Source organism: Cucurbita pepo, chromosome LG18 (assembly GCF_002806865.2).
Source record: "Cucurbita pepo subsp. pepo cultivar mu-cu-16 chromosome LG18, ASM280686v2, whole genome shotgun sequence".
Lineage (NCBI taxonomy): Eukaryota > Viridiplantae > Streptophyta > Magnoliopsida > Cucurbitales > Cucurbitaceae > Cucurbita > Cucurbita pepo.
Genome location: NC_036655.1, coordinates 3,913,230 through 3,927,567, shown reverse-complemented (window position 1 = coordinate 3,927,567; position 14,338 = coordinate 3,913,230). Strand labels below are relative to the sequence as shown.

At 40.5% G+C, this 14,338-nt stretch overlaps 2 protein-coding genes across 2 annotated transcripts; both read right to left on the bottom strand.

Annotated features, from left to right (window-relative positions):
* Positions 1-691: 691 nt before the first annotated feature.
* Positions 692-4,631, bottom strand: LOC111780629 (beta-amyrin 28-oxidase). The gene is made up of 4 exons (XM_023661080.1): positions 4,096-4,631; positions 3,560-3,978; positions 2,208-2,395; positions 692-1,014 (listed from the first exon to the last, which is right to left on the bottom strand). The coding sequence occupies exons 1-4, from the start codon at positions 4,629-4,631 to the stop codon at positions 706-708; spliced, it is 1,452 nt and encodes a 483-aa protein (XP_023516848.1). The 3' UTR covers positions 692-705.
* An 812-nt stretch (positions 4,632-5,443) lies between these two features.
* Positions 5,444-13,809, bottom strand: LOC111779620 (TORTIFOLIA1-like protein 2). Its single transcript, XM_023659705.1, has 8 exons — positions 13,354-13,809; positions 12,035-12,698; positions 10,102-10,296; positions 9,895-9,997; positions 9,164-9,816; positions 7,523-8,209; positions 6,489-6,654; positions 5,444-5,881 (listed from the first exon to the last, which is right to left on the bottom strand). The coding sequence occupies exons 2-8, from the start codon at positions 12,686-12,688 to the stop codon at positions 5,868-5,870; spliced, it is 2,472 nt and encodes an 823-aa protein (XP_023515473.1). The 5' UTR covers positions 12,689-12,698; positions 13,354-13,809; the 3' UTR covers positions 5,444-5,867.
* Between the last annotated feature and the right edge of the window lie 529 nt (positions 13,810-14,338).

The following is a 14,338-nucleotide window of genomic DNA, read 5'->3' as shown; positions in this document are numbered from 1 at the left end:
AAAAAATGTGTAATGTAAATTATATTGCATTTGATAAACAGTTTATTGTAACGGCCCCAAGCTCACCACTAGCAAATATTGTTCTCTTTGGGCTTTCCCTTTCGAGCTTCCTCTCGAGGTTTTTAAACGCGTCGGCTGGGGAAAGCTTTTCATATCCTTGTAAAGAATGTTTTGTTCCCCTCTTCAACTGATGTGAGATCTTATAATCCACTCCCTTTGGAGTCCAACATTCTCGGTGCCATTCGTTTCTCTCTCCAATCGACGTGGGATCTCACAATCCACTCTCCTTCGGGGTCCATCGTCCTCACTGTCACACCGCCTAGTGTCTAGCTCTGATACTATTTGTAACGACCTAAACCCACCGCTAGCAAATATTGTCCAACTTTTCCTTTCGAATTTACCTTCAAGGTTTTAGTTTTTAAAACGTGTATGCAGAGAGAGATTTCTACCCTCTTATAAAACATGTTTTGTTTCATACTTCAACCAACCTAGAATCTCGCACTAATATAATTAATACAAATGACCCACTCACACAATCAAACAGATAGAAAAGTAGAAAAGAGAATTATTTAAGGAAAAAGGGAAATATATATATATATATTATGACGATNAAAAAAAAAAAAAAAAAAAAAAAAAAAAAAAAAAAAAAAAAAAAAAAAAAAAAAGGATGATGGCACAGAAAATAAAGCAAATGGAAGGTAATAGCTAAAGAGAGAGATATTTATGAGGAAAAAGGCGAACGGGCAGACCTTTCTCAGGGATTGGCAATGGGTCAACAATGATCTTCTCCTTGTCCATGAGCTTTGTCCATTTGAATCTCTTCACCAAATTGTGCATGAAGACGAGAATCTCGAGCTTGGCGTACTCTTTTCCAGGGCACATCCTTGGCCCTCCGCCGAAGGGCACAAAGGTGTAGGGCGCAGGGCCATTGCCCTCAAATCTCGATGGATCAAATTTGTAGGGCTCTGGGAAGTACGCATGGTTTTTGTGTGTTGAGTTTGAACTCCAATATAGCTGAAACCAAACAAACAATAAGGTTATTCAATAAGGATACTAAATAATAATAACAACGTGATTTCGCCCTGTTCGTCTTCTAATATCTAATAAATACATATTCGAATTCTAGACATTTTTACCATTTTTCTCTAATGCATTCAATAGTACAAAAGCATTATCCACATTGTGACTGAAAAGATGCAATATAGTTGCATTGTTTTCTTAATTCAATGATTTCACGAGTTTTTAAAGTTGTGTCAATAGGGTTGTTCTAAAACGTATTTGATACAAAAATGAAAGCTTAAGAATTTTGTTATTAAATGCTTTTTAACAGCCCGCTAACAGATATTGTCCTCATTGAGCTTTCCCTTTAGGGGACTTTAAAACGCGTCTATTAGGAGAATTTCCACACCCTGTGTTTTGTTCTCCTCCCCAACCAATGTGAGACATCACAACCCATCTCCCTTCGGAGCCCAGCGTCCTCGCTGGTACTCGTTCCTTTCTCCAATCGATGTGGGACTCCCTCCAAATCCACCCCCTTTGGGGCCAGCGTCCTTACTGGCACACCGCCTCATGTCTATCCCCCTTCAAAAATAGCGAGAAGGCTGGTACATCGTTCAGTGTCTGCCTCTGATACCATTTGTAACAGTCCAAATCCACCGCTAGCAGATATTGTCCTCTTTGGGGTGATGTCACACATTGGTTGGGAGGACAACAAAACACCCTTTACAACAGTCTGTAAACTTTCTCCTAGCAGACACAATTTAAAGTCTTGAAAGAAAGTCCAAAGAGAACAATAGCCGGCCGTGGATGTGGGCTTTTACAAAACATAAAATTAAAAAATTCAACAACCTAATTCAATGACATATTTATTCCAACTTACAACAAACCCTAAACTCAAAACTCAAAACTCAGATAATTAAAATTGTAGGGTAGACTATAGGCTTTAGCATAAGATTTTCTTTTAAAGTTGGTAAAAATTGTAACTGACCAATTTAAAAAACATATTTACATGTGAGTTTTTTTTACTTCAACTAGATATAAATGTAAAGAAAGAAGTTTAAAGTTTTGACCTCAGACGGTTAGGTTATTATTATTATTATTATTTATTATTATTTTTTTTTGTTGTCGTTGGCTTAATAAACATTACCTATTTTTTAAAAAATAAAAATATATAATATTAAGGTAGAGGAGGAAAGAGGGGAAATTACCTTCCAGCCCTTGGGAATGTAGAAGCCATTGAAAACGAAGTCATTAATGGGTTCCCTAAAGGCACCTTGAAGTGGGGAAGCAAGTCTTAGAACCTCACAGGCGACGTTCCACGAATACTTCATCTTCTGAATGTCTTCCCACTTCAATAACTCCCCTGCGCCTTTTGCTTTTGCTATTTCCATTTGCTCTGTTCAAATTCAAAATTTGAAATTAGTAATAATAACAATAATATTTTTATTTGGTGGAACAATTTTGATCCAAAAACAGACCATATTTCATGAAATATGGATTCAGTGAATAAAATTCCCATAATCTAAAATTGAAAAAAGTAAAAAAGGCTAAAAAATGGGTTTTATGTGTTGTCTCAGGTTGGTTGGGGAGGGGAACAAACCACCATTTATATGGGTGTGGAAACCTTATCCTACCAGACGTGTTTTAAAGCTTTGAGGGGAAGCCCGGAAGGAAAAGCCAAAGAGGACAACATCTGCTAGCAGTGGATTTGGGCCGTTACAAGTGGTATCAGAGCCCGACACTGGACAGTGCCAGCGGTGGATCTGGGCTGTTACAAGTGGTATCAGAGCCAGACACTGGACAATGTGTCAGCCTACTCGCTATTCTCTGAAGGGGTAGACACGAGGCAGTGTGCCAATAAGGACGCTGGCCCCAAAGGGGTAGATTTGGGGCGATCCCACATCGAATAGAGGGAGGAAGGAAAGAGTGCCAACGAGGACGATGGGCCTGAAGGAGGATGGATTGTGATGTCCCATATTAGTTGGGGAGGAGAACAAACCGGTGTGAAAAAGAACAAGCTAGCGATAGATTTGGACCGTTACATTTATTTAACATGGATCAAGTTCATAACCTATTAATTAGATATATTCTAAAGTTTTAAACAGAAACAAATAAATCCAAAAGTTTTAGAGAATAAATTTCTTATGAGTAATTTTTTGATATTGAACGAAGAGGAGAAAGGGGGAAAATAAAATCTTAATTTTAATATATAAATTTCTACAAATGAGTGGGCAATTGCTCACGCTTGCATGTGTAACTGCCCTAGAAGCTAGATCCAAACGGACATGGTATAGCTCCCCAAAGCATTTTAAAAAGAGAGAAAAAACTATGTATAATTTAAATAAATAAATTAATTAAGAGGAAACAAAAGAAAAGATCAGGACAGTTTCAATCCGCTGTTAAATTGCAAATTCGCCATACCGATTAGGCGATTACAATCATTACGGATAGAAATTTCAGAAAACGGTTAGAGATTCTCTTCCACATTTTGTTGATTCTAAGAAGAAAATCATGAGATTTTAAAATTTTGTAAAATGAATGCTCAGTATAGGTAACTTACCTCTGTAGACGCTATCGTAGATTTGAGGAAGCTCAGCGAGGTACTTAACGATGAAGGTGCATGCAGCACTGGTAGTGTCATGGCCGCCTATCAACAAGCCGAGAATGTTATCGGCGATAGCAGATTCGTTCATGTACTGTCCGATTTCATCGCAGGTGAGAAGCATGTGAGACAGAATGTCCTGCGTCGGCGACGCCTTTCCTTCAGCCAGATCCGATTTCCTCTGCCTCACGATCGAGAGTAGTTCCTTTCTGACGAAGTTTGACGCCTTAATCGCTCGGTTGAACGGCGTTCCTGGCAAATCGATCGGCATCGATATGATTCCTGCCGCAATGTTCTGGAATGGTTCCGACAATCTTTCGACGTGGATACGATCCTCTAGGCTCACGAACAATCGGCACGCGAGCGAGAATGTGAAACTAAAGCGGTTGAAAAAGAAAATCAGGACGGAAAACGAAATCGATCAAACAGAAAACGACAGACGAAATCAAAATCGAAATCGAAATCCGATTGATTAGTAATTGCTTGATTTTAACCTTTTCGCTAGAGGAAACACGAGGACTTGTTCTCTGTTCTCCCAGGAGGAAGCGAAATGGCGTTGAGCAAGTTCGTCCATGACTCCAATATAACGCTGGAGCGCTTCCGGTTTAAGGAACCGCGGGAGGAGCTTCTTAAGTCGTATAGCTGACTCTTTTGAGTTGATCTCAGTAGAAGCGGGGAAGATCTTGTTGACGGAATCCGGCCACCAGGAAGTAACGAGTTTATTCTCATTGGAGAAGAGGAACTTGTTGCAGGCAGGGCCGCAGAAAATGGCGGCCGGAACGCCGACGATGGAGGTTTTGAAGATATCAGACTTGTACTTATTCAAACGATCAAAGATGAACTTCTCAGGCTCGCCTTTCCAGCCGGTGGATAAGAACTCGAGGCTCTCGCCAATGATCGGAAGGCCAATGGCGCCGGGAGGAGTGTTGGGATATGAGAATAAGGATTTGTGCTTGTAAAAGAGGACGAAGAGAGTGAGAGAGATGAAGGAGAGGAAGAGGATTAAGAGAGAGATGAGGAAATCCGCCATTGTTACGTTGTGGAGCTTTTCTGAGCTTCCACTGGTTTTGAACTAAACAAGGAGATCGGTATATTTTCGTGGGAAATATAAAGGCCGAAATAAAGGCGTTTTATACTGTTCTATATATATATATTATTTTTTATTATTTTATTATTATCATTATTATTATTATTATTTTTTTTTTGCCTGAAAATATTTTATTTGGTTATTTGGATGATTTTTATTTCTAAAAAAAATAATTTTATGTTTTTCAATGAAAAATGAATTTATGTGAAAACAATATATTGCATTCAATTTCATGAATTTAAAATTTTAAAACGTAGAATAATAATAATAATAATAAATATAAAACTCAACCTATTTTTTAAATTAATACAATATATTATAAATGATATGATATTATATAAAATAAATATAAAAAGGTGTTCATAGTCATAAATTAATTAATTAATAATATTTGGTATTCAATTTAATATTTAATTGATAGAAGTTAGTTTATAATATAATTTAATATAAATTGGGATTTAGTTTCTAAATTTAAAAATTCATAAATTTAAAAAGCTATTTAAAAATTTGACTAAGTGGGACCTACTTTTCAGGACCGTTCTTTTTTAGGTAAGGTTAGAGACTTAATGCTTCTCTAGACACGGTTCACGCATAAATCCTATAGGTGAGTTCGTATTACATACCCCTCGGCCTAACTATGAGCTTGTACACGTTCACGCTGTCGAAAATCAACGAAAAACAAAAAAGTGCGTATAATATTATGGTGTTCACATTTGTACTGTACTTAACATACGGGAGAAGTAATTCATGTCGTGTAACATACAACATACATGAAGTCTGACATTTAAAATCATGGTTTACTGTATGTGCACATAGTAGGACATGAATTCTCTATGACACGTTCTTACCTATTCGTAGTATTTCATACATGATACACCTTAGCATCTCATAATGCGAACAAAAGCAGACATACATAAGTCAACCTATACGAAACCGCTCATTCGAAACACTAATTTATACACGAAAACTCTTACGAAGATCGGAGACAAATGATGAAATTCCATTCGAATTCAGCTGCAGCCTAAGAATCAACTTACAGAAAGAAGAAACGCTCTAAACTACAAATGTACTGTTTCTTGAAGTCCAAGCTTCCTATCTCCATTGAATAAACACTTACCTGAAATCCAGTGTCGAAATCTTTGGAAACATGGACTTGCCACTGAGACTTGCCGCCTGCCATCACGAGCATTGCCCTATTCAAACAGAGATGACATTGTTCATAAAACAGTTCTTGATCTTCACTACAAACAGTTCTTTATCACATTAGCACAAACTAGATACGATCTCAATGAACTTGTAATAGCCCGCCCAAGCCCACCGCTAGCAGATATTATCTTTTTTGGGCTTTCCCTCAAGGTTTTTAAAACGCGTATGCTAGGGAGAGGTTTCCACACTCTTATAAAAAATGTTTCGTTCTCCTCCCCAACCGATGTGGGATCTCACAATCCACTCTCCCCCCTTCCTTTGGGGCCCAGTGTCCTCACTGACACTCGTTCCCTTTCCTAATCCACACCGCCTTGTATCCACCCCCTTCAGGGCTCAACCTCCACGCTGACACATTACCTGGTGTCTGGCTCTGATACCATTTGTAATGGCCCAAGCCCACCCCTATCAGATATTGTCCTCTTTGGCTTTTCCTCTCAGGTTTTCCCTCAAGATTTTTTAAAATGCGTCGGTTAGAGAGAAGTTTCTACACCCTTGTAAAGAATGTTTTGTTCTCCTCCCCAACCGACGTGGGATCTCATAGAACCAATGAAGATCAACAAAACAAAAGACAGTGTATACTATGAATAAATTTACCCCATATATAGCACAGTTTTGTTGCTAGCTGAGTGACAAGTCTTGTTTCTGCAGGATTAGAAAGTTCACTTTTTGAAGCCTCCTGGATGGCAAGTGCAAATTCGTGTCTTTCTTTGGCTGAGAGTCCGAGAGAATTTGCCCCATGGATTGTGCTCAAATCAACTACCTGTAGCATTACATGACAAACAGACCAGTGAATCAGAATTTAGTCCACAACAAACACGAACCTCTCCAATAATTCGAAGTAGCAAAATTTTCCGAGATAATTGGAATGTCGAGGATGGTTGAGAGGGAGTCCCACGTCGGCTAATTAAAAGGATGGTTATGGATTTATAAGTAAAGAACACTATCTCTATTGGTACGAGGCCTGTTGGAGAAACCAAAAGTAAAGTCATGAGAGTTTATGCTCAAAGTGGACAATATCATACCGTTGTGGAGGGTCGTGATTCCCAACATGGTATGAGAGTCATGCCCTTAACCATGTCAACAGAATCCTCAAATGTCGAATAAAGAAGTTGTGAGCCTCGAAGGTGTAGTAAAAAAGTGACTCAAGTGTCAAACAAATGGTATACTTTGTTAAAGGGCTCCAGAGAAAGGAGTCGAGCCTCAATTAAGGGGAGGTTGTTCGAGAGCTCCATAGGTCTCAGGGAAGGTCCTATGGTGTAATTTGTTCGAGGGTCATAATTCCTAACATGGTATCACGAAGGTGTAGTAAAAAAATGACTCAAGTGTCGAACAAAGAGTGTACTTTGTTAGAGGGCTCTAGAGAAAGGAGTCGAGCCACAATTAAGGGGAGGTTGCTCGAGAGCACTATAGGCCTCAAGGAAGACTGAGTCCCACCATTGGGTGATTAAGGGAACGATCATGAGTTTATAAGTAAGGAACACTATCTCCATTGGTATAACGCGTTCTGGGGAAACTAAAAGTAAAGCTACGAGAGCTTATACTCAAAGTGGACAACATCATACCACTGTGGAGGGTCGTGATCCCTAACATGGAACGGATCATAATCATGGAAAAGTTCGAAAATTTACCTGCTGCAACCATGGTATTATACAGCGAATAAATCTTTGTTCAGGAAGGAATGATGCCAATATACGAAGGATATTGCTGATAGTTTTAGTTGACAAACATTCAAGAACAGGCCCTGTTTGATCAAGAAGCTCAAACAGAACAACTTCATCACCCGAACGCAAGGCTTCCATGTATGCTGCATCAACATCACCTTGACGTAGGAAACCCGACACACGTCTCGAAATGCTGTTCTTTCCATCTGAAACTTGTCTAACATTAGCACTGGGGAATGAAGAAAACACTGTATTGGTCTTTCCCAAGTGACGGCTGCTACTGTTTTGTATTCCCTGAAGATCCTTCTCAGGAGGCTTCTTGACTGGATTAGCCCTTCTCCAAATATCAGGTCCATGTTTAGTTGCATTACTCGACCGGCTCCTAACAGCAACGTTTTCATCCCATATGCTAGAATGTTTAAGCGACGATAACGAAGACTGTCTGCTTGGAATATCAACCGATGACCTCGGAGTGCACGTCGAAAGCCTAGGAGAATTCAAGCTTTGGTTCTGCTTCATGAACTTTGAGTTTGAATGATCAGCAGGCCTATTACCATTCAAAAGATCCTGAGATAATCCGTAAACGACGTGTTCTAGTCCCACGACCCTTGATTGTATCACTGATAAGCTGTCCATTACGCCCGAAGTGAACTCCTGGAATCAGTTTCACAGAGAAGAAGCAGCAGATTGATCTTTATTAGGAAGAACAGGAGAAGAACAAAAGATATTTCATACATAGGATACAGCAGAAAACTTCCTTTGTGCCCATTTGTGAGGACAATTATGTGCCTGTGAATCATTGTCAGGCACGTTAACAAACCATGTAGAAACAAACCAGCCGAACCCCACCGCTAGCAAATATTGTTCGCTTTGGCCCGTTACGTATCACCGCCAGCCTCACGGTTTTAAAACGCGTCTCGAGGGAGAGATTTTCACACCCTTACAAGGAATGTTTCGTTCCCTACTCCAACCAATGTGGGATCTCAAAATCCACCTCCCTTGGGAGCCCACATCCTCGCTAGCACACCGTTCGGTGTCTGGCTTTGATACCATTTGTACCAGCCCAAGCCCACTGCTAACAGATATTGTCCACTTTGGCCCGTTAAGTATCACCGTCAACCCCACGGTTTTAAAACATGTCTACTAGGGAGAGGTTTCCACACCCTTATAAGGAATGTTTCGTTCTCCTCTCCAACCAATGTGGGATCTCACAATCCACCCTACTTGGGGGCGGCTAGCGTCCTCACTATCACACCAGTGTCTGCCTTTGATACCATTAGTAACAACCCAAGCCCACAGCTAACAAATATTATCCACTTTGACCCGTTACGTATCACCGTCAACCCCACGGTTTTAAAACGTGTCTACTAGGGAGAGGTTTCCACACCTTTATAAGGAATGCTTCGTTCCCCTCTCCAACCAATGTGGGATCTCACAGAACAACTTACAGCATAGACATGCCTACCTCACAACCACATCAACCTATCCATTAAATTAGTACTTCAAAAAGTTTATCTAATATAATGCGTTCTAGGTACACCATGGAACTCCATATAGTCTATCCGCAGGCAAAGCAACAAAGTATTAAGTGCTTCCTTGAAGTCTTACCTTGAATAAATCCATCAAGTTGGACTGCTTGTTTTCAATTTCCAGGAGATGCTTTCGAATGCAGACCATATCATTTGCAACTTCCGAGTCACATTCTTGTACAATTCGACAACTAGACTCTGTGACCACGGACTCAAGACTTCTACGATCCGTCACCGGTGTCGAGTACATTTGTTCCTCACTACAAACCCCTTCATTGACAAATCGCTTACTTCTATCAGTTGACTTATGCACACTGCTGTCTTCAAGACTCTCACGACAAACCGTTCCGAATTCCCGACCAGGTAAAAAACTGGACACAGAAGAACATTCTTGTCTGTCATCCATTCTGACATAATCATATTCAACATCTTGAATGTCTGTAACATCAGTGCTCACTCCTTGAAATGTCTTTGTGACAGTACTCCCTTCAGATTCCTCTGTGTGAAATCCTGATAATGACTGGTTGCGCTTTTGTGGAACAGCTATTTCAATATGACAATCATTTGCTTTGAAATGCTGTGTGTTCTCCAAATAACTTGGACAGGTTTTTCTCATGTTTAGTGGAATCCTCCCTCTTGTAGAGCCCACGCCTACTTTCCTAATGGCAGCATCCTTCTTTCCATGTTCCATTGAACTAGTAACATCACTGAAGTCACCCCCACAAAGGTTTTCTGTGCAAAGCGTGAAACAGAAGTAAATACAAGGTAAAAAGGTATGGAAATAGTGGTATCAAGAATTGAGCAATAGACCTTTAATGGATGAACCAGCTTCTGAGGGTTCAGGAGTGTCTGGCCCTTGAATGTTGTTCCAATACTGAAGGGTCTGGAGTACAATGTCCCTAACTGGCTTCACCTATCAGAAACATGACAATTATGAAATTTTAGTTTCCTAATTATGTGGAACTGTGGTTGTCAGTTCATTTTTTCGATGTATTTATGTATGGTGTGGACATAAACCTTGTCAAATCGACATGATTCGAGGGAGCGAATGCAGGATGCCTTAAAAGACCCGACGAAGGACGCACAGCTTGCTGCAATTTCACCTAATGCAATGGAAGCAGCTTTTCGAGTCGTCCAATCACTGTTCTTGAGAGCTTCTTGGATGCCAAGCATTGCAGCAGAGAGAACATTTTGATTTGAAGCACCCCCAGCCTGTAATACATAGTGAAATGGAATCATATTTTGTGAACTTTCTTATAAAGCTTTACAAAAATTTCCCAAATGAAACAATCTTTCAAGCATAAGCATTGTGTAACCTTCCAAGCTCACCGCTAGCAGATATTGTCCTCTTTGGGCTTTCCCTCAAGGTTTTTAAAACGTGTCTGCTAGGGAGAGGTTTCTACACCCTTATAAAGAATGCTTCGTTCTCCTCCCCAACCGACGTGGGATCTCACAATCCACCCCCCTTCGGGGCCCAGCGTCCTTGCTGGCACTCGTTCCCTTCTCCAATCAATGTGGGACCCCCGATCCACCCCCTTCGAANTAAGCTCTCATGGTTTTGCTTTGGGCTTCTCCAAAAGGCCTCATACCAATGGAGATGGACTCCCTCTCAACAATTCTCCCCTTGAACAAAGTACACTATAGACCTATGGAGTCCTCGAACAGCCTTCCCTTAATCGAGGCTCGACTCCTTANCTCAGCGTCCTTGCTAGCACACCGCCTCGTGTCCACCCCCCTTTGGAGCTTAGTCTCCTCGCTGGCACATCGCCTGATGTCTAGCTTTGATATCATCTGTAACAGCCCAAGNCTCACAACTTCATTGTTCGACATTTGAGGATTCTATTGACATGGCTAAATTAAGGGCATGACTCTGATACCATGTTAGGAATCACGACTCTCCACAATGATATGATATGGCTCACTTTGAGCATAAGCTCTCACGGCTTTGCTTTGGGCTTCCCCGACCTCATACCAATGGAGATGACTCCTCAATGCTCAACACACAGATATCTCCAACATTGAAAAAAACAATATAAACTGAGAAAAAGGGCACTTCTAACCTCGTAATGTTCTCAAATTTCTTCGTCCTCCAAAAGCTTCCACTTCCCCCAACTGGATCAAAGAAGCATCAGCAGAAACCCCAATAAACACACGAACTGTTCTTGAATGAATGGGTAGCATACCCATCTTTGATTTGCTTCATTTTTCAAGAACAAGAACACGAACAGATCGAAGAATGTGGAAATGGGATTTGGGGAAACAAAGAAGAGTAAGATGGGGTTGTAGAGAAGAGCACAGAAATCAATGGCAATGGCGGATTTAGAAACAATCGAGATGAAATTCAAAATTTGAAAAAACGAAAAGGGGTTAGTAAAAAAAATGGAGGAAAGGGGAAGGGTTTAGACAACTTGGGGATGTGGGTTTATCGTTGGGCTCACCAAGAGAAAAGCACGCAGCTAAGAGGAGAGTTTCGCGCTTCCATTTTGAATTGCAGTCAGAGAAGGATCAGAGAGGCGGATCCCACTTGGCGGATTTCCAATAGCCTATATTATAATAGCCCTCCCTTTTCAAACTATTAAAAAAATCTCAAAATTTGACCCAACTTAAAAAAATACTATTATTTTTTCGATAAAAACCAAAGTAGTGGGTTTGGATTGTTACAAATGGTACGAGAGCTGGACACCGGACAGTGTGCCAGAAAGGACACTAGCCCCCAAGGAGGTGNAAGAATGCTTCGTTCTCCTCCCCAACCGATGTAGGATCTCACACACCATAAGACCAGTTTATAAACAATTGCCACTTATTTCATTACTCCATACTATCATAAATAGAAGGTTGAGGTAATAAAAGATTGTTTTTGTTTGAACATTATTGTACACGACACATTCATAGTGAACATTAGAGTAAGAACCAACAAACATGCAACAACAAGCATCAGAAAGCTACTAACCTGGATAATACTTCTGTTCAAATCAATCACACCTGGCTTTGCCATGAAGTGAGGATTCTTAAGTAGCTTTGTGGTTCTTGCCAACATCCGCTGCAAAATCGAAACGGGCGGATCCCGAGTGTTGTCAATAATCCTTGCCAAGCAATACGCTGAACCTGATTGCATTTGCTTATGTTGTTCCCCCAACGCTTCAAAGATTGGTTTAACCAAAGTAACAAAAACATCATCACTCTCATCCCCAACATTAATCAATTTTGAAGCTAAAACTCCACATGTCTCTACACACGCATCCCTCACACCAGAATCAGGATCCTTTAGCCGTTTCACAATGCTGCTAACCATTCTACGAAGGTGAGGCCTAATAAGACCTTCATGGAATTTGGCTAGTGTACTCATTAGCCGAACGCACTCCTGTCGAACCGAGCTCTTCTGCTCCGAATCCGTGTCCAAAATACAGGACAAGAAAGGGGGAATCATGTCAGGAGATATGCATTCAGCTGTTTTTTCAAGCTCATCAAACCCAATTTGGTAAGTGTCTCGATCTGCAAGCTTGTTTAGTGCAAGAACCACCTTCTGTTTCAACTCAAAAACTAACTGTTGTGCAGTAACCTTGGTTGTTGTTCTTCCTTTAACATATCCTTGTGTCTTCATCATGTTATATTACCTTATTTTTTTCAAAAAAAACATGCTACTAATTAGACAGTTTTCAACACGAAACCTTAAAAGACAAACAAAATCTAAGAAATGCCACTACAATCCTAATGACTCAAACTCAAAAAGTGTATATCATGTGTATGGTTAGGAAGCACGACTCTCCACAATGGTATGATATTGTCCACTTTGAGCATAAGCTCTCATGGTTTTGCTTTGGGCTTCTCCAAAAGGCCTCATACCAATGGAGATGGACTCCCTCTCAACAATTCTCCCCTTGAACAAAGTACACTATAGACCTATGGAGTCCTCGAACAGCCTTCCCTTAATCGAGGCTCGACTCCTTATCTGGAGTCCTCGAACAAAGTACACCATTTGTTCGACACTTGAGTCACTTTTGACTACACCTTTTAGACTCACAACTTCATTGTTCGACATTTGAGGATTCTATTGACATGGCTAAATTAAGGGCATGACTCTGATACCATGTTAGGAATCACGACTCTCCACAATGATATGATATGGCTCACTTTGAGCATAAGCTCTCACGGCTTTGCTTTGGGCTTCCCCGACCTCATACCAATGGAGATGACTCCTCAATGCTCAACACACAGATATCTCCAACATTGAAAAAAACAATATAAACTGAGAAAAAGGGCACTTCTAACCTCGTAATGTTCTCAAATTTCTTCGTCCTCCAAAAGCTTCCACTTCCCCCAACTGGATCAAAGAAGCATCAGCAGAAACCCCAATAAACACACGAACTGTTCTTGAATGAATGGGTAGCATACCCATCTTTGATTTGCTTCATTTTTCAAGAACAAGAACACGAACAGATCGAAGAATGTGGAAATGGGATTTGGGGAAACAAAGAAGAGTAAGATGGGGTTGTAGAGAAGAGCACAGAAATCAATGGCAATGGCGGATTTAGAAACAATCGAGATGAAATTCAAAATTTGAAAAAACGAAAAGGGGTTAGTAAAAAAAATGGAGGAAAGGGGAAGGGTTTAGACAACTTGGGGATGTGGGTTTATCGTTGGGCTCACCAAGAGAAAAGCACGCAGCTAAGAGGAGAGTTTCGCGCTTCCATTTTGAATTGCAGTCAGAGAAGGATCAGAGAGGCGGATCCCACTTGGCGGATTTCCAATAGCCTATATTATAATAGCCCTCCCTTTTCAAACTATTAAAAAAATCTCAAAATTTGACCCAACTTAAAAAAATACTATTATTTTTTCGATAAAAACCAAAGTAGTGGGTTTGGATTGTTACAAATGGTACGAGAGCTGGACACCGGACAGTGTGCCAGAAAGGACACTAGCCCCCAAGGAGGTGGATTGTGAGATCGTATGTTGGTTTGAGAGGGGAACGAAACATTTGTTACAAAAGTGTGGAAACTTCTCTTTAACATACGCGTTTTAAAAACTTTGAGGGAACGCTAGGAAAGTACAAAGCTAGCAGTGGGCTTGGCTATTACAAAAACACTATGGCAAGGTCGACTTTCTTCTTTCTTCAAACCAGGTCAAGCCTTTAGGTTGTTTAAGTAGGTCGGGCTAGGTTAAGTCGATCTTTTGTAGTGATCTTCAATCTGAACCCGGCCAAGCCTTTAGGTTGTTTAAGTAGGTTGGGCTAGGTTAGGTCGATCTTTTGTAGTGA

What these genes read in the sequence shown, in the direction of transcription:
- LOC111779620 (XM_023659705.1), bottom strand. Translation starts at nt 12,688, where the DNA reads ATGATGAAGACACAAGGATATGTTAAAGGAAGAACAACAACCAAGGTT. An exon ending in AGCTGGTTCATCCATTAAAG is followed by an intron (nt 9,817 to 9,894) that starts GTCTATTGCTCA and finishes CGCTTTGCACAG; the next exon opens with AAAACCTTTGTGGGGGTGAC. An exon ending in ACTTGATGGATTTATTCAAG is followed by an intron (nt 8,210 to 9,163) that starts GTAAGACTTCAA and finishes AACTGATTCCAG; the next exon opens with GAGTTCACTTCGGGCGTAAT.
- LOC111780629 (XM_023661080.1), bottom strand. Translation starts at nt 4,631, where the DNA reads ATGGCGGATTTCCTCATCTCTCTCTTAATCCTCTTCCTCTCCTTCATC. An exon ending in GTGTTTCCTCTAGCGAAAAG is followed by an intron (nt 3,979 to 4,095) that starts GTTAAAATCAAG and finishes CAACCGCTTTAG; the next exon opens with TTTCACATTCTCGCTCGCGT. An exon ending in ACATTCCCAAGGGCTGGAAG is followed by an intron (nt 1,015 to 2,207) that starts GTAATTTCCCCT and finishes GTTTGGTTTCAG; the next exon opens with CTATATTGGAGTTCAAACTC.